This window comes from Erinaceus europaeus, chromosome 22 (genome assembly GCF_950295315.1).
Source record: "Erinaceus europaeus chromosome 22, mEriEur2.1, whole genome shotgun sequence".
Lineage (NCBI taxonomy): Eukaryota > Metazoa > Chordata > Mammalia > Eulipotyphla > Erinaceidae > Erinaceus > Erinaceus europaeus.
The window spans coordinates 18,297,527-18,317,245 of record NC_080183.1 but is presented as its reverse complement, the minus strand read 5'-3'; the positions used below and the strand labels follow the sequence as shown (position 1 = coordinate 18,317,245).

At 39.7% G+C, this 19,719-nt stretch overlaps 1 protein-coding gene across 14 annotated transcripts in view; it reads left to right on the top strand.

The window, feature by feature from the left end:
* Nucleotides 1-19,719, top strand: part of CEP128 (centrosomal protein 128) — a 278,921-nt gene that overhangs the window by 103,821 nt on the left and 155,381 nt on the right. For all 14 annotated transcript variants that reach the window (XM_060181353.1, XM_060181351.1, XM_060181361.1 and 11 more), the window contains 2 exons: nucleotides 4,497-4,556; nucleotides 13,922-14,114. In XM_060181353.1, the coding sequence (XP_060037336.1) occupies nucleotides 4,497-4,556; nucleotides 13,922-14,114 (253 nt within the window). The remainder of the gene's footprint in view (nucleotides 1-4,496; nucleotides 4,557-13,921; nucleotides 14,115-19,719) is intronic.

The window sequence follows — 19,719 nt, the reverse complement described above, 5'->3', positions numbered from 1 at the left end:
AACCCTGAAAGTAACCTGGCTCTGACTCTAAATCAAAAGTTTGAAGTGATTAAGTTTTCCTGAGGAAGGCATGTCAAAAAAACTGAACTTAGCTGGAAGCCAGGCCTCTTGTTCTAGTCAACCTAGTTGTGAATGTAAAGTTCTTGCAGGAAATTAATGTGTGTTTCTTTCTTTTTATTTCTTTTCTTTACTTTTTTTTTCCACAAAGGATAAGAAAACGAGTCATCTTTATTGCTGATATTGAGAAAGTTTTAGTGTTGGGGTAGAGACCAAGCCAGTCACATGTCCTGAAAACAAATCCTAATCTAGCACATCTCAAACTCTTTAATTCTGTGAACTCATACAAATTCCCCATTTGTGTGGTATGGAAACTGGCAGCTTGAGCCTAGATCCTTAAGCATGGCCAAGTGCATACTTGACTATCACAACATTCCCCCCCCCCTCTTTCTTTACTGTTGCGTTCCGCTACGAAATTTTGTAGAGCTCATGGAATTTTAAATATATGTGTGTGTGTGCTGTGAACTTAATAGGAGAAGCAACTGAGTTTAGGAAAAACTATCTCTTTGAGACTTGTTATAATGCTACTTCTTAAAAACCAAAACTTAAAAATTAATTTTATTATAGTAAAAGGTTCACTTATTATTATTATTAGTAGTAGTATATATATTTTAACAGAGCACTGCTCAGCTCTGTCTTATGATAGTACTAGGGACTAACTCTAGGACCCTTGATGCCTCAGGCATGAAGTGCTTTCTGCATGATCATTGTGCTATTGCCCTAACTCTATTATGATCTTTTAACTAGAACCCTGCTTAGTCTTGGCTTCTGGTGGTGCTGGGGCTGCCCTAGGATCCTCAGAGCTTAAGGAATGAAAGTCTTTTTGTGTGACCATTATTCTCTCCTTCTGGCCTCCTGTGCTCATATATATATATATAATAGTCATATGACTTCAAGAATCCTAATCTCATCTAAACGAAGCACAAATTAACAATGTAGTATTGTATATTTAAATATTGTATCAGGAAAAAGAATGTGTGTTCCAGTTTTTTTGGGGTGAAGAACTCTGAAAATGTCCAGGAGGTCTAGTCTGTCCATCTCTTTGATTAATTATCTTGTTTCTTTGTTGACTCTTTGCTTAGTTGATCTAAGTGTGAGAGTGGGGTGTTGAAGTCCCCCACTATTGTTGTGTTACTATTCATGTATTTTTGTAGTTCTTTCAGTAGGTGTTTGATGCATTTAGATGGGCCCTCACTGGGTGTATAGATGTTAATAGTTCTTAAATCTTCTTGGTTGATTGATCCTCTGGTCATTATGTAATGGCCTTGCCTATCCTTTATTATTTTATTCACAGTTTATTATGTCAGTGATGACAATGGCTGCTCCTGCCCTTTTTTGTGGTCCATTAGCTTGTATGATAGTTTTCCATCCTTTCACATTAAGTCTGTGTTTGCCTTGTTAGGTCAGGTGGGATTCTTGCAAGCACCATATGGTTGGTTCTGTGCCTTTTAATGGGTGAGCTTAAGCCATTGACATTTATTGATATTATGGATTTAAGGTATTGCAGTGTTATAATTCAACAATTTTTCAGCCCCCTTCAAAAAGAAAGAAAAGAAAAAAAGGCTTAGAATGAGGCCCCTGCTGAGTCAGGAATCTTGGCAAAGAAATTAGCTCCACATTCTAAGCTTCCTGGAGCAGCTGGCCAGCTGGTGGGAGCTGGTTTGGGGGTGGGGGAGGAGGAGTTCAGAAGTAGTGGAGCCAAAGACCCTCCTTTCCTTTGTCCTTTAAGGCCTCTGTTTACCATAAAGGTTTGGGTTATAGGAGGCTTCTTTGGTGTCACCCTGACCACCCCTTGGTCTCTCTCCACGGCTGGCCCCCAAATCCTACCCTCTCCCAAGAATCCCAGGTTGAAAGCTGCTTCCTTTTGGAGCTCACACCAGGCTTTGTCTCCAAGCTGCCATCTTGGCTCCACCCCTCCGACATTATTTCTAATTACACTTCAGTTTCCCAGTCACCATTTCTATTTTCACTTACTTCATTTTGGTGACTATATACAGTGTTTGAATACTTCAGGACAATTATACAATAAAGCACCACCACTGTAAAATAATTATGAACATGTCAAATGAAAGCTGGATACATTATTTTTTCAATAATGTTTTCATAATTTTGTGTACTTTTTCCTATCTTCTGGTGTGAGCAATAAAGCATAAAGGGGATAGAATTTAAATAAATAAAAATGTTGGCTTCACCCGCATCCTCCAAATTGCTCATCTTAACCTTAGATAAGTTATATGATGTGTATCTTCTCTAAGAATTCCTGTCTCATTTTTTTTGTCTTATTATGATGGAAAATCAAAATGAGAGATTAAAAAAGGATGCATGTTATATGTTGTCTTGTACTACTGCTGCATATTAAACTAATGCTAGCTCTCACTATTGTGTAGGGTCTTTAAAATACTCTTTTTTTCATTTTTTGTGACGAATAACCCTTTTAGTGCTCCCTCTTTTCACAGTACACCTTGACGCTTATTTACTGATGATAATATCTCGATATGCAGTTAATAGTTTTTCTGGCACTGTGCACAGTTCTAGAACTCATTTAGTTTATACCTTAATTTCTCAGATGATATCTTGCGACTTAAAGATTGTGACACCACTTGAAAATGAACTAGGTTATTCTCTTGGGCATTAACATTTATGGCAGTCTGTAAGACAACCCTCAGATTATGAACATTACTTGTACTTATGTCAAATTATTTTATATTTAAACCTTACACTGTATCACTAAAGATTTAATTGAAACTCTGATATAGGTGTGACTATAGCACTTAACAACCAAAACATGTAATAATAACAAATGGATATTTATAATCATTTAACAAGATAAATAATTAGAAGAAGATAACACTATGAACTATGTGACTAAGGAAGGATTGCTGAGAAGCAATGTATGAGATTGAGTGATTTTTTGATAGTGAGAAAAGTCATAAGAACACAGCATACTTGATAAATATCTGTTAGTTAAATGAGTGAATAACCTGGAGCCAGATGTAACTTCACAAGTAGTCTCAGCACCAACATAGATGGTTGCCAGTATCCACGTTGAAAAGAACTGTCTCTCCATTAAGGAGAGACACAATTCCGAGAGGATACTGATTTTACCATCCCAGCTCATTTATCCATCTGCAGTGCTGAGGTCCTTTAGGAAGTTGTTTTGATGGAAAACACAACCTAGACGATATTGAATTAACTCTATCTAGCAAGTTCCAACTGGGGTCAGTAAGAAGACTCATCTCATGCAAGATGTCACATCTTGTCTCTTACAGTTTGGATCCTAGTGTCAGGTAATTTTTAAGATGAGAAGTTGCACCCATGTACCAGCAACTGTACTGTAAACCATTGACTTCCCAATAAAAAAGTAATATTTATTAGGAGGACAGCAGCATACCTGTGTGGCCTGTGGACTGGCAGCCATTTTAAATTCACCATCTTTAAATTCATCATCATCCCGATGAATCTCTTAATGGTGTTTTATAGGGGAGAGATGTTCATGTACAGCAGGAAGTGTGGGATTATTTGAGAATAGGTATCGAAAATTGCTGTAAGGTCTTCAAAATATCTCATAGGTATCACATGACTCAAAGAACATGGAAACTGGGAAAACTTGAGCTTACATTGACAACGCATGAGGGCAGCTTCATCTCCGTAAAAGCACAGGGATATCTGACAAGAAATACTATAGAAGAGCAGGTGTGCAGATAATCAGAGCGACTAATACTGACAGCATATAAATCATAGGGTTTTAAATCCATATTTGCTGGAAGTCATGCTGATTACTTTCTGCCAGTTTTACACGACCATTAAGGAGACAAAATGGCATTCATAGTTTAAAATTAAAGAAGAATAAACGAGACAAAGAAGTAAATTTCCATGTAGTTACTTCTAGCACACTGTGAATATATTGTGTGGAATAGGATTGAGGCAAAAAAGGGGAAACAAATATAAAGGAAACTGGCTTAATTAAGACCTGTTGTCATGCAGAACTCTGGGACCAACTCCTAAGAGATCCCAGCGATGATCACAATTGAGTTGATTTTTCTATGGCTGTACATTTGAGCTAAAATTATCAGTATATAATTGCATATAGATATGCATGAATACATTCTTGTGTGAATAGACATTTGGATAAATGGTAGTTTAGACTGATGGGTTCTTAAAGTGAACTTGTCTCTATTTATTTATTAACTTATTACCATTGTGCTGCTCAACTCTAACTTCTGGTTATGCTGGAGGTTGATCCTGGAACCTTTGGTGCCTCAGACATAAAAGTCATTTTTGTGTAACCTTTGTGCTATCTCCTCAGCCTACTTATTTGAAATCCTTAAATATGTGGACTAATCTTTGAATGTTATGGTGAACACTTTTATGTGTGTCAGTTGATTTTAAAGAAAAATTTACTCCTAATAGACTATTTCTTCTTTTTTTTTTTTTTGTAGGTTTTTTCATCTAGCCCTGATATTAATTATGACCCACATCGCTGGTTAGCAGAAAGCAAGGTAATTAATCTTAGAATTCTAACTTTATAAAAGTTATGATCTTCAAGACATCCTATTAGGGACAATCATACATTTTGTTCAAGTGAGTGTGTGAAGCTATTGCACTTCATTGCTGGGAAGATGTCACTATAGTGTATAAATTCTAACATTTTAAAAGGATCTCAAGTCTGTAAGAATGGAATGATAACGTAGCAGAAGGCAGAAGTGTTCACGCATTAAAGTTAGATTGCTTGGTAGAGAAACTCTTCTTACATCTACTTGTGATTAGTTAATGTGCAAAGGCCAGTGAGCTGACCTTCATTTCACACATAAATACTTACATGTCTTGGTTCCTGGGAGTAAACTGACTTCTGCCAAATCTCTGTGTGACTCAAGCAAATTCCTTTACCGATCTGGGGATATTGTTTCTTTATTTAAAAAATGGGGGGTGGGGAGTCGGGCGGTAGCGCAGTGGGTTAAGTGCACATGGCACGAAGTGTAAGGACCGGCATAAGGATCCTGGTTCGAGCCCCCGCTCCCCACCTGCAGGGGAGTCGCTTCCCAGGCGGTGAAGCAGGTCTGCAGGTGTCTGTCTTTCTCTCCTCCTCTCTGTCTTCCTCTCCTCTCTCCATTTCTCTCTGTCCTACCCAACAGCGAAGACATCAATAACAACAACAATAATAATTACAACAACAATGAAAAACAAGGACAAAAAAAGGGAAAATAAATAAATATAAATAAATAAAATTAAAAATGGGAGGGGCAGACTATGTTCTGAAGATAACTTCCCTACTTCATGGTTCTTTGAAAGGTAAGCAGAACTAAATAAATGGGACACTTGCTAGTTTTTCACAAAGCGTTTCTTTTTACACCACAGAGTTATTACTTCATATATCATTAACTTGGAAATGCATAAGCTAAAATATATTGGAAATTATGACCTGACCACATAGGATGGTTCATTCATATACCAATATTTAGCATTTTAGGATAGCGTTTAAGTTTTAAAAGGAAAATAATTTTATCCTTTTTGAATTCTGTAAGACAACAATTATACAGTAGTTGTGGTTCTGTGAATGATGCCCCCCCACCTACAAGGAAGAACCTCTATGTTTGAACAGTATTCTTATCTAAGCATAAGAGAAAAAGGAAGTTTCAGGGAAGGTTTGTGACTTTGCAAAACCCTGTGAGTAATGAATTGGATGCTGTGTCAGGCTCACAATTAATATTCTTACTAATGTGAATGATAGTATCCAAAGCCTTTGTTCATCTGGTCACGATTATTGATTGATTGATTGATTGATTGATTGTGTGTGTGTGTGTGTGTGTGTGTGCGCGCGTGTGTACACATGTCTTGGAAACATGAAAGGGGCAAAGAAATCAAAATAAATTTGACAAATCTTTCAAGTGTGTAGTTACTGATGAAACACGAAGACATGAGCAAAGGAATGTATGAGAAGGAATTAATTATGATTTGTGCTTGGGGTTGCGGAGTATGAAGCTGTCAGCAAGTCATAGTTTCTGGAAAAGTGCATCATCTAATTTGACCCTACAAAAGGCCTGTAGACAATCTCTAGTTTCCAAGAAGTGTCTGGATATAGCACTGGGAAGCATGAGCGTGTCTGAGTAAATCCCGCTCCTGCTCTGAGACGCGCAAGGAGGGTCCAGGTGGAGAGTGGTGAGCCAGATTCCTTTGTCTCCTGCACGCATTACAGAGCATCTAAAGTCATTTTAAGCTGAAGTCCCACTGGTTGGCACGGCTCTACGTTTCTAGGGTATGATATCACGACGTACCCCATGTGCGTCACCACGCCATGCCCACCAACTCAGCACCCCCTTCCCTCTGCCAAGGTGCACTGAGACTTTCACCTCCACAGACTTCTCTCTCCTCCCCTTGTGCTAACTTCTTTTTTTGCAGCACCTGCAGGTTTATTTCCATTTGACTCTCTCTGTTCGCTTGGTTTCTTGCTTTATATCCCACGTACAAGAGAGACCCCAGCATTTACCCTTCTTCTGAGGCGTTTTGCTTTGGCAGGTCCTCTCCGTCGTGCTCCATGTTGTCGCAGACAGAGGCGTTTCCGTCCTTCTTCGTAGCCAAATTGTATTCCCATGTGCGTATATGACATGTTTTCTTTCTCCTTCATCTGTCACAGGGCTTTCGGTTGACCCAGCACTTTTCTGTGATAAATAGCATTGCAATAAACATTGATACCTATATGTCTTTTCAGTTAAGTGTTTTTCTGATCTGTAATTAGAAATGGAATTAACTGGATTATGTGATGGCTTAATTTTGAATTTCTTGGAGGACCTGCATATTGTTTTCCAATGGTTTGAGACAATTCACATTCCTGAAATGCATGGGTCTTCTTTTTTCTCTACACCCTCACCAGCATTCGTTTCTGGACTTTTTTTTTCTAAGTCATTTTTATTTTAATCTATTTATTTATTGTTAGATAGAGACAGAGAGAAATTGAGAGGGGAGGAGGGGGATAGAGTGAGAGAAAGAGACAGACACTTGCAGCCCTGCTTTACCATTTGTGAAGCTTTCCTCCTGCAAGTAGGAACCAGGGGCTTGAACCTGGGTCCTTGCGCACTGTCCTGTGCGCGCTTAACTATGTGCACCACCCTCTGGCCCCTGTTTCTGGACTTTTATATGAGCCATGTCCACAGGTGTGAGGTGCGATCTCATTATTTTGATGTGTGCTCTCATAACTATATGCGACACAGACATTTTCTTGTTCCCATTGGCCATCTCTGTGCCTTAGCTGGTCAAGTGTTTGTCCAAATGTTAACCTTACTTTTTGGGAGACTTGTTTTATTTACTTTTGTAGTTGTTGAGTTTTGTGGGTTCTTTATACATGTTAGATAATTACTCCTTACCAGGTGTATGCTGTGCGAGTATCTCCTTCCACTCAGTAGAATAGCAGTTGCATTGTTGCCTTTGTTGTGCAGAATCATTTTTGTTTGATATAATCTAACCTGTTTACTTTTGCTTTTGTTTTCCTTGTGGCTGGAATCAAATCACCCAAGACATCTCCCTAGTTGATTTCATGAAGTGTTTATTCTGTTGTCTTTATTGTAGCTGATGATTTGGTGTCTAGCATCCAGTTATCTCATCTGTTTTGAGTTAGCTTTTGCTGATACTGTGAGATAGTGATCCAGCTTCATTCTTTTGCTTGTGACTATTCAGTTTTCCCAACACTATGGAATGAAGTGAATTTCTTCTCCCCATTTTATACTTTTGGCCTTTTTGTCATATATATAAAAATGTTAACAGTATTGTGTTTGAACATTGAAATTTATATGATCTTGTAAGTGTTCCTATTTTATGAATAATGATGCTATCTTTTTTTTTAAAGTGCCACAAGAGTTATCACTGTGACTTGGTACCTGTACAAGGAATCTACCAGTCCCTACAGCTAGCTCTCTCTCTCTCTCTCTCTCTCTCTCTCTCTCTCGTTTTCTCACTTTTTGAATAGAGACAGAGAAAAACTGAGAGGGAAGGTCGATCCACAGACAGAGTGAGAAGGGAAGGCGTCTGCAGTCCTGCTTCACTGATCGTGAAGCTCCCCCATTGCACACGGGAACCTGGGTCTTGAACCTGAGTTCTTACACGTAGTAACGTGTGCACTCTAACAGGCACACCGCCATGCATGCCTATACATATTTTATAGAACTAAGTGCATATCTGTGTTTCTGACACCTGCATAGGAAAGTTAGAACATAAAAATAGAATATTGGCAAGGGTGTATTCATAAAACAATTCCTTTCTCTCTCCCCCCTACTCACCAGTGACAACAGGGGCAGTGTATGTACTTGGAATTTCTCTAAAGTTAAAATCTTGTATCATTACTGAACAGAATGCTTTTGCTGTTGTCGCTGAGTTAAATTATAAGAGTCAGAGATGACTCTTAGTCATAGCTCTTTAATTTGGGAGCTTCTGAACTGCTTTCCCTTATCATTTAATGGAATTGAACTTCTGATGAGATGAGTTTGAATACTGCAGGAGAAAAGTGTTCCTCAGTGTGAAGTGGTCACGATAAGCAATGCCATGCTGACCAAGAAACTAAGGAGGAATTGAATCTATTTACTAGAAAGATGGATTGGGTTATTGGTGGGCTACCATGCTGTAATTCCCACAAACCATGGCTGGACAGGTCTATAAGTACTGAAGATAAGATCTGAAGTCAGAGGATAAAACCTGCATAGAAAGTGGAATTGCTGTTCAGCAGGTCTGTCCTGACAGCTTGCAGTATGAGAAGGACCTCTGAGGGCATTTGGTGATTGTTTTCATAAATCTGCCAAGTGCATTTCTTGTGCTAGTGTTAATTTGAGAACTAGAGGACTGGTGCGGAATTTTGTCACTGCTGCATTGTTGTCAGTAGTGACATAAACATGAAATCCAAATAAGAGCTGACTCAAGCTCACAGATGGATGGTAAACATGAGACTTTGGGGAAGGAAGAATGTCAAGATGGACTGGGAATTACCAAATATTAGGGATTTGCTTTGGTCTTAAAAAAATTCGTCTGAGTCATGCATGGACCAAGCTGTTCAGCTCAAGAGCAATTCACTGTGTGGCCACTATATCCTAGATGTTATATCAGATGCTACAGACATAATAATTAAAGCATGGTTCTTCCTCCTGAGAAGTATGCTTTCTCTTGAAATGCTAACGTTTCAGTAAATGTTATATGAGAGATGTGTGATAAAGATGCAGAAGCTGCTATGGAGACCAGGGCCTCTGATGAATCTCACTGCCAGCCAGGCAAAGAGAAAAGAGCGTGTGTGGAGAAAACGATTGTGGGGACAGCAGAGGGCTAGAACCACATACTGACTGCAAAGTAACCCAGTGACTTAGCCACATTTGGTCTCCTGTATTCTCACCGAGCCACCTGCCCAGACCAACCGCCTCCTGTTTTTTGTTTGTTTTGTTTTGTATTAATAGGACGTACTTATTTACTTAGGTGCTAGAGACAGAAATCGAGAGGGTAAGAGGAGATGGATAGGGAGAGAGACACAGAGATACCTGCAACACTGTTTCACTACTCACGAAGATTTTTATCCCCTGCAGGTGGGGACTGCGAGCTTCAGCCCCAGTCCTTGCACATGGTAATACTTGTGCTCTTCCAGGTATGACCCCACCTGCCCTCTCTTCTCCTGCTGTAGAGAGAACAAAAGCAAAATACACTTCTGCCGCACAGTTTTCCTTGTCACTTTTATGTGATTCTGGAATCAAGCGCAGAGCCTCACACATGTGAGCTGAGCACTTTATTGAGCCACCACTCAAGCCTGTGACTATACTGTATTGATCACCTTCAGTATATCTATTCCTCTATGTGCTGGAACTGTAAACCTTAAGATCATATCGAAAGACGAAACTTGCAAGTGATTAGGGGCCTTCCTGCGTTGCTATGTTTGCACCCATCTTGAAGCTCGCACCTTTTACAGTGTAATGGGCTCTGGGTATTGCCAAGAATTTGGTTTTCCCTTTCATTTCGAAGTGTTACCACTGAAGCAGCCTTGGAGATCCATGCTTTTTGACCTTCTTGTTGTGCAGCTGAGACCCAGTGGGTTTTGAGCTGGATCTAAGCACATAAAGCTAGTTAGTTACTGAAAAGGGTTTATCTCCTGCCAGTTTCTTCCTACTGACAGTGTGATCTGCAGTGAATATAAAGCTTAAGGTAATGTTTATTGTCTTTCTGGTGGCATGAGTTTTTTTTAATTTAATTTTATTTATTTATTCCCTTTTGTTGCCCTTGTTGTTTTATTGTTGTAGTTATCATTGCTGTCGTTGTTGTTGGATAGGACAGAGAGAAATGGAGAGAGGAGGGGAAGACAGAGAGGGGGAAAGAAAGATAAGACACCTGCAGACCTGCTTCACCGCTTGTGAAGCGACTCCCCTGCAGGTGGGGAGCCGGGGCTCGAACTGGGATCCTTATGCCGATGCTTGTGCTTTGCGCCACCTGCGCTTAACCCGCTGTGCTACAGCCTGACTCCCGGCATGAGTTTTTAAACATTGTCGTCCATTAGTACTAGACCTAGTATGTTTATTCCTATTGAAGGGTATGAGTAATCCATTATTTTATCCTTCCAGTATTGATACCAAAATGTGATCCAGATAGAGATTTATCTGTTGGAGGTTCACTTCAGATTGTATATATAAGACATGCTCAGTTTAATTTAATTTTTTCCATTATCTTTATTTATTTATTGGCTAGAGATAGCCAGACATCAAGAGGGAAGGGCGACAAAGGGAGAGAGGCAGAGAGACACCTGCAGCACTGCTTCACCACTTGCAAAGCTTTGCCACTGCAGGTGGGGATGGGGGCTCGAACCCAGGTCCCTGTGCACTGTAACATATGTGCTCAACCAGGTGCACCACCACCCAGCCCCTCAGTTTACTTTTACAAAAGTGTTTTCTATATTTCTCTGTAACAAAGGAGTGAACTTTTTTTTAACTTAAGAAGATATATAGGGCTGAGAACATAGCATAAAGATTAGCTATGAAGACTTTCTTGTTTGAAATAGCAAAAGTCTCAGGTTCAAACTCCACTGTCACCATAAACCAGAGTTGAGCAGTATTCTGATTAGGATAGAGGGAGAGGGAGTGGGAGAGGGAGAGGGAGGGATACATATATAAAAAGGCGGAGCTCAAATCTAACTCAGTGACAGAAACCAGTGTTTCCTACTGTTAAATTTTATTACTGTTGCAGAACTATTTTGCATCTTGATTACATATGTCCATAACTACGTTGTGGAATGGAAGCAGTGTCGTTGTAAGCCTCATATTTTGAGGTTGACTTTGATCTGAATTTTGCCGTTTTGGTTCCGTTTTGGTTTTACTAGCCTAGTCCAGTCTTAAAAATTGCCACCTTCTTTCTTTAGCCTAGGTTCTTATATAAACATTTCCACCTTTCCTTTCAAAATTGTATTTGGAATTCTGGCAAAGCAAGCACAGTACTTAAAAGCAGCTAAATCATGGGTCCTAATATCATCGCTAATGACATCAGCTATAATTTTTTTTTTTTTCCTCCTCCAGGGTTATTGCTGGGCTCGGTGCCTGCACCATGAATCCACCGCTCCTGGAGGCCATTTTTTCCCCCTTTTGTTGCCCTTGTTGTAGCTTCGTTGTGGTTATTATTATTGCCCTTGTTGACGCATTTCGTTGTTGGATAGGACAGAGAGCAATGGAGAGAGGAGGGGAAGACAGAGAAGGGGAGAGAAAGATAGACACCTGCAGACCTGCTTCACCGCCTGTGAAGCGACTCCCCTGCAGGTGGGGAGCCGGGGGCTCGAACCGGGATCCGTACGCCGGTCCCTGCGCTTTGCGCCACATGCGCTTAACCCACTGCGCCACCGCCCGACCCCCAGCTATAATTTTTTATTCAAATGTTCTACTTTCCTAGGGCTTTTGCTTAGAGTCACTCCTTAGTGACTTTAGTATAATTATTGCACTCAATCTCAGTAGAAGGCTCAGATTAAAAAGATTATTTTACCCAGATTCTTATGAACATTTTCACTTAATTCTCTTAATTTCTTTTTCTCTTTTTAGTTTATTTAAATCTTTATTTATTTATTTATTTATTGGATAGAGACAGCCAGAAATCAACAGGGAAAGGGGACATAGAGAGGAAGAGAGACAGGGAGACACCTGTAGCACTGCTTCACCACTTGCAAAGCTTTACCCCTGCAAGTGGGGACCAGGGGGCTTGAAGCCAGGTCCTTGCACATGGTAACATGTGCACTCAGCTGGGTGCACCACCACCGGGCCCATTACTTGTATAATTTCAACTACAAAGATAAAACAACAACAAGAAAACCACCCTATTTATTTACAACTACCTATTTTTGTTTATTTAGTAATACTTGTTGATGTAGTTAAATAAATGAGCCTGTTTACTACATAATCTGTAAGATGCTACTTGTGAGTGGGTAATAGAATGGTGCTTGCACTCTGATTAATAGCCTAGCCAGATAACTGTTAAAGTTATTTCTATACTGTGCTCCAAGCTGTTTCCTCAAGATACCTAATGAAGATGCTGGATATTTCTCTAACAAGTGCCCGTGACTTTATTAGTTTTTGCCTGATCCTGACATCTGATATGCAGGTGAACCCAAATTACTGTCTGGGGAAGATGATGTCATGGCTGGAAAGAGGGCTAGAAAGCTGGATCAGGGAAGAGAGTAGCTCCCAAATATGGGAAAGGTGTATAAATATTGTTGACTGTAAACCCCATCGATTTGATCTGGGGCCCATATTCAGCTTAGCAGCCAGTGTGACCTCTGCATCCCTGTAGATCTGAGCTCACATTCTGTGGTCACGAGCAGGAACTTTCCAAGCTGCCACAATTTCAGGACCCATCTTCCTTAGGTGGTACAGTATGTTGTCCAACCCCCCTTCAGAGGATGGAACATTCTCTACCTTGTTGATCCACATGAGGGCAAGGTCCTATGGGGGCTCCCCAGGGGCCTATTATGTTGTTCCTGATGGTGAGTGTTACAGTCTTAACTCTTCATTTGTCTTTCTATCTGCATGGTTTCTCATTGCTAGTGCTACACAGACTCACAGACTTCAGGGACAGACTGAACTTCTGTTTGTCTTGAGGGATACTGGTGGGAGTCAAGATTTTGCCATTGAATAGTTGGAGAGTTTGCCCAATTGTAGCAAATTTGCTATGCATATATGAGACCTAAGTTTGATCGAAGATGTGTTCTGGTCTCTTTCATTCGCAGAAGAATAAAAGAATCTTAAAAAAAAAAATTACACAGTGTGTCTTTGGCAAAAGTTTCGTTGTTTGAGAGGAGCCCATAAGCCTGACTGGACGTTGTCTTTTGTAAAAGATGTATAAAAAAAGTAATGTCAGGAGGGCTGGGCAGACAGCAGAATTATGCAGAAGACTTTCAGGCCCGAGGTTCTCGGGCCCCAGCACCACCATAAGCAAGAGCTGATCAGTGTTCTGGTCTTTATATTTTATCTCTATCAATCTCTCACAAAGTAAAATAAAAGAACATGAAGAGGAGGAGGAGGGAGAGGAGGAGAAAGAAGCAGTAGCAGCACCCAGTGAACTAAGGGATGGTGGTTTCCGCCCGCGTCCTGAGGGTTATCACAGGGCCCGAAGGGTCTGCAGTGCAGGGGTTTCTGTCTCTCTCGACTGGAGGCTGGAGGAAGACCCGCCGTTCCGCCTTCTATCACCAAGCCGGGGACTCCTCAGCTCTTTGTTCTAGAGCTTGTGGAGTTTAATCTTCAGCCCGTCTCCTCTCAGATCAGTGGATCAATTTGCTATTGTCTGTTTTCATGACTTTTTCCCCTCATGTATGGGAATCCTACTGCTTTTAAATTTTTTTTAAATAGATATAGACGTCTTTCTTTCTTTCTTTCTTTAGACAAAGCTTCAATGGCTGTGTGAGGAATTGAAAGAAAGAGAAAACAGAGAGAAAAGTCTGCGACACCAGCTGTTGCTGTGCAGACAGCAACTCCGGAATATGACTGAAAACAAAGAATGTGAGCTACAGTGTCTGTTTGAACAGATCGAAAGGCAGGAGCAGCTTCTGGAAGAAATACATCGGGAAAAGAGAGGTGTGTTCATGCCTTCATTTTTAGTTTTCTTTGTCTGTATTCGTGGGCTGATACAATTGGAAAACAAATCAACTTCTTCTATCTCCATTTCTTACTGTTTCTCCTTACACCTCCCTTATCTGCCTCCATCTTGTTGCCTTTCTCACTTCTTGGTCCAGAAGAGGAAACAATTTTGAGCCTACGAGCTTTCCTCAGTTACTTCAGTGTGCAGAGCACTTGTGATTTACTAGCCAATTGAAAGTGCCAATGTCCGCCCCCAGCAAAATGCTGGTAGTTATTTGATTTCGATGCCATATGAATAAACCCAATAAATATTTACCATATATGTGTGTGTGCTGGCACTGTTGCAGGTTTTTGAACTACAGTAGCAGAAAAAAAATCTGGTTCTTATTTAGCTTATATTAACTGGAGTAACAGAAAAGAAAGATAATCAATAGGTAAGTTAGGTGTTATATCTAGATGTAATAAATAATAAAGTAAACAGAGGAAAAGGAGGGAGAGTGAGGGAGCAGGGTTTAATGCACAGGCAGTGTTCGGCTGTAAGAAAAGTGATGTGGAAACTACATTTCGATTTGTCTCGCCCGAGCATGCCTCATGAAGGCTACGAGACAAAAACAGGAAGCAGCAAGTGCCTGTAGTATTGCTTGTGCTCTACTGCTCCTAGGCCTTCGCCTTACTGTCGAGCCTTACACCGTGAGGACCAGAAAGGATTCGGATACAGTGTACCACCAGGGAAAAGTAGATGTTGACATGTAACAGTGCTCTTCAAAAAGCTGTCTTCATTTCAGTTCCTACGTTTACTCTTTGCCTACGTTGTTTATTCCTTTCAGACACCATTCTTATTACTGTGTTAATGATGATTTCATGTGTATATACACACATAGATATTTTTGTTTGCTTGTTTGTACACTATGATATTAATGTTTTGAGAATTCAGGAAGCTTGGGTTGGCAGAACAGCTCACCTGGAAAGTGTGGTGCTCGGCCATGTGCACTGTACAGGTCTAGCCAGCGCCCACCGCAGTGACGGCACCTAGGTACTGCGATGTCCTCCCTCCCTGCCTCCTTCCGTTTTTACTTGCCACCAAGGTTATTGCTGGGTTTCATGCCTGCATGTTGGCACCACTACTTCCAGACTCTCTCCCTTTTTCCCCTTTTTCTTTTTTTAATAGAGGCAGAGAGAAATAGGTGGGGGAGAGAGAGACATTTACAGCTCTGCTCCACTGCCCTTGAAGCTCTCTCTATCCCTCGCCCCCAAAGGTGGGGACTGGGGCCTGGGGCCTGGGGCCTTGAACCCGGATCATTGCACATAGAGTAAATGCGTGGGTCCTACTGCCCATCCTCTCCCCCCTTCTGCCTCTCAGCTTCACTCTTGCTCTCAGAAAAATTCAACCCAGACTGATGAAGCTCCAACGATGACCAAAACCGCAGAGATAAATAGCTTTTTAAAAAAATTTTATTTACTTATTTATTTTCCCTTTTTGTTGCCCTTGTTGTTTTTATTGTTGTAGTTATTATTGTCATTGTTATTGATGTCGTCGTTGTTGGATAGGACAGAGAGAAATGGAGAGAGGAGGGGAAGACAGAGACGGGGAGAGAAAGACAGACACCTGCAGACCTGCTCACCGCCTGTGAAGCGACCCTCCTGCAGGTGGGGAGCCGGGGGCCTGAACCAGGATCCTTGTGCTTTACGATAAATAGCTTTTATTCATGTTCACAAGGTACTACCTATATCTATCATCTTACAAAGTAAAGCTGAGCAAACATTTATTCCTTTAAAGCAAGAGTTATAAATCTACGATTTGTTAACATAGAACATAATGAAACAACTATTTTGCATGACATAGTTTATATAATTGCATTGTTTTACATGCTGTAAATAGAATTAAAAATATATTAAAGCAATTACTTGTACCAGTAGAAATAATCTCATATCTAAACCTTCCCAACTGTAAACTACATAACTTTTCTCTCTAGATTTTTGCCATTTACAAAAACAGAATTTCTGGGAGCTGAGGAGCTAGCATAATGGTTATGTAAAAAGACTTTAGTGTTTGAGGCTGAGTCCCAGGTTCAGTCTTCAGCACCACTGAAGTCAGAACTGAGTGGTGTTCTGGGATCTCTCTTTCTGTATCTTTCTGTCTCATTAAAAAAAAAGCAATATGCATATTAAAACACATATAAGTATATAAATAATTTCTCAGTTAATAATTATTACATCTCTAGGGAGACTGAAATGTAATTCCTTAATAAATAGCCCATAATTAAACCCCCACACGTAGAGACACTTTACATATGACAAAAGGGCCAAAACTGTCCGATGGGGGAAAAGAGGGTCTCTTTGGCAAAAGACGTTGGAAGAACTGGACAGCCTCCTGTATAAAAATGAAACGAAACCCCCAATTAACACCGTACACCAAACTGAGCTCAGGATGCATCAAAGATCTGGATATCAGACCTGGAACTACAAAACACATACAAGACCATATCTGTGACTCATTTGATTACATTCACATAAAGATGTGTTTGGATGGAGGGAGTGAGGACACAGAACACTGGAGGTAGAGACCTTTGGGATTGTACCCCTATTATTTATGATTTTGTAAATCAACATTTCATCAATCATAAAAAAGAGGAATTTGGAGACTCCACCCCATGGTCAAGAGAAAAAAAACACACAAAAGATGGACATTTTTTTTTTAAAGTATAATTCCTTAATGGACTTCATCTCCTTTTGGAATACTCCAGTTCAAGCTGACAGGTCAGAATATGCCAGTATAGTTACTATCGATGCAAAAATATAAATACTTTGCACTTCCCTCAATGCAGCAACTCAGTTATGAACTTTTCTTAAAATAAGGAACTCATCTTGCTTTAAAGTCCTTTTGGGTCTCCATATGTGCGTGTTCAGTTTACTTTTCTTTTTTCTTTTTGTGGTCATTAGAAACACCTCAGGTGATTTCATCCTCTTACCCGTTTGCATAGATGTTGCATTTCTTTCACTTGTCAGCTAGGTGGAATCTTCACCAGTCCCTTAATGTTCTGATGAATGCCATTTGTTACTTGTTAAGGATGTGTGTGTAAGATGGAAAGAGGCCATTGCTAGTTCTACTTGGTTAGGTGATACCTTTTATGACTAAAAGAGAAAGTACTAGTTAGATAAGGAAGAAAGAAAGTAGTCTTCCAGCTATACCAGAAATTATTTTCACAGCCGTGGACTAACCGCTCAGATTGTTTGTTTTCATTAGTACCTACTCCTTAGTCAAAAACAGATGTCATCACAGTAAGCTTTTTATTTCAATTCTATTTTTAAGGCTTTTCTGTATATATGATAGTCAGAGGACTGTCTTACCCTGAAGTATCTTATTTTTGTCTCTGAATTTTGGACAGAAATACAGTTTATGCGTGTGCTTAGCAGAAAAAAATTCACTAGAACTGAGTTTGTTTGTTGTTGTTGTTTTTGCTCAGTGTTATGTCTTCAGTGCTTAGAATGTCGCAAGCAGTAGAAGTGTCACACCTTTGCTGGCTAAGGGGATCAGTCAGTGACAGGATGAGCATCTTGAAGTGGTTCAGTTAATAGTAGAGTCATCTATGCATATGGTAGTGGAAGAGTCACAGCAAAATCAACCAATATTTGGCAAAAGTGGATTAAGTAATTGAATAGGAAATATTTACATTTTGTTTATGTCAGTCTGGGAATTGTAATAAAGTTTGTCCCTTTTTTTTTTTAGTTTGTTTTTTTCTAATGTTTCAGTTGGGTATTCTGTTTTATAGTAGAAAGATTTGGAGCACTTATACTTTTATTTGTTTCATGACAGTTTCCTCTGAGAGCATCGGATTCATTTAGGGACAGACACTATGTCGTATTATCAGCAGTGATTCTAGCTCAGTTTTGTGCAGTGACTTGTATTAGCTCTTTAGTAGAGCATGTGGAAGAAGATTAAATGCCTGAGTATCAAAAAAATCACATAGGATATCAAACCTATGCAATTATTAAAAAATAGATCCTGACCTTAAGAATAGAACAGACATAACTTTTATAGAATTATTTTATACTTGTTACTGAACACCATATATTTGAGCATGATTGTAAATGCTACATAGAAGAATGCAGTATGAAAGAAGTTGAATAGATGAAGGAAAGATTAATTGGTGTATCAAGATCTCAGAGAATAAAATCTGCAAGGATGAGCTAAAAAGACAAGATGCCGAGATAAGTTTTGGAAAGAACAATAGCAAAGGAGTTAGGCACTTCCCTTCCTCCCTTCCTTCCTTCCTTCCTACCTTCCTTCCTTCCTTCCTTCCTTCCTTTCCCTTTAAACTCTTTGAGTATACTATTTTTTGGTTGTTTCCCATGACAGTATTTTGCATACTAATTGGATTTGTTTGCTTGTTTGTTTTGACTCTTAGCTCCTCAACATCTGTGATTGGGTTTAGTTTATCTTTGCCTTATTATATGTTCAGTAATTTCTGGGAGGACATATAATGAGAAGTTGGCACTGTATTCCCTATGTAAGACTTTTTCATTAAGCTAGTAAAAGATTTCGAAGCTTAAAACCAGATTGTAGAACACGTCTGTGCTCTGCGGTGTTTTTGGGAGGGAGAGTGGTTCAAGCCATCTCCGTATGAGAACATTTTCACGTGAAGGACAGGCAGTGCTACTAGCAGCTTAGCCGTGAAGTGCTAGACCATCATTTATTATCGTGGCCTTATTGATGGTCCTTAAAAGGAATCTTTTTACTATATGAGATATATGACTGTTCTTTTTCACAGTTCTAAAATTGCTGTTATATGCAAAGCAAGCATTGAATCTAAAAAATGACTGCTTTTCCAAAGATTCTCATCTTATTTGTCTCTACCATTGGTGACCTCAACTTTCTAAGAGGTTTTCCTTTCTTTTTGCTATTTTCAGCTGCTGTCTCCATGGGTTATCCCCCCCCCCGCACCTGTCAGCAACTATTGTAGACCGAATAGAGGGTTGTTTATTGTAGACCGAATAGAGGGTTGTTTCTTAGACTTATTTGTGCAGTAGAAACAAGGTCACACCTGTGAACTGTAATCATCTTAGCTATCATGTAAACAGGCCTGCTTCGTTTGAATATACAGCTATCACTTGAAGCAGTTGTTTTCTGTTTCACTGGAAATATTTGACGCGCAAGAGTGGGAGGACAGTAGCAAGAGCTAGGAAAGACACTTTATATTGCATATTGGACAGTCATCAAACACCAAATGAAGGAATAATCTCTAAGGGTCATTAATATAATTTATTTGGTTTCTAGTTAGTTGCACAATCTGTTTAGCACTTCATTAGCTTTATTACAAGTATATTCCGAAGTTCAGTAAAATTGACCACTAGAGATAATGAAATGTGATTTTAATTGACAGAGCGAGGACATTATATAATCCCATTAGAATAGTATTTTGTGTAAAATGAAATCACATCTCTTTACTATCAGGCTTTTCTTCATAACTGGTTCAAAATCAAGTGAGAAACATTAGTTTTTTAATATTCGCTATCTGAGTCAATTCAGACTTTAATTATGCTGTGGTCTTTAAATTTTTGAAACAATATTTACTTTTTAAAATTGATTGAATGAGGCAGCGCA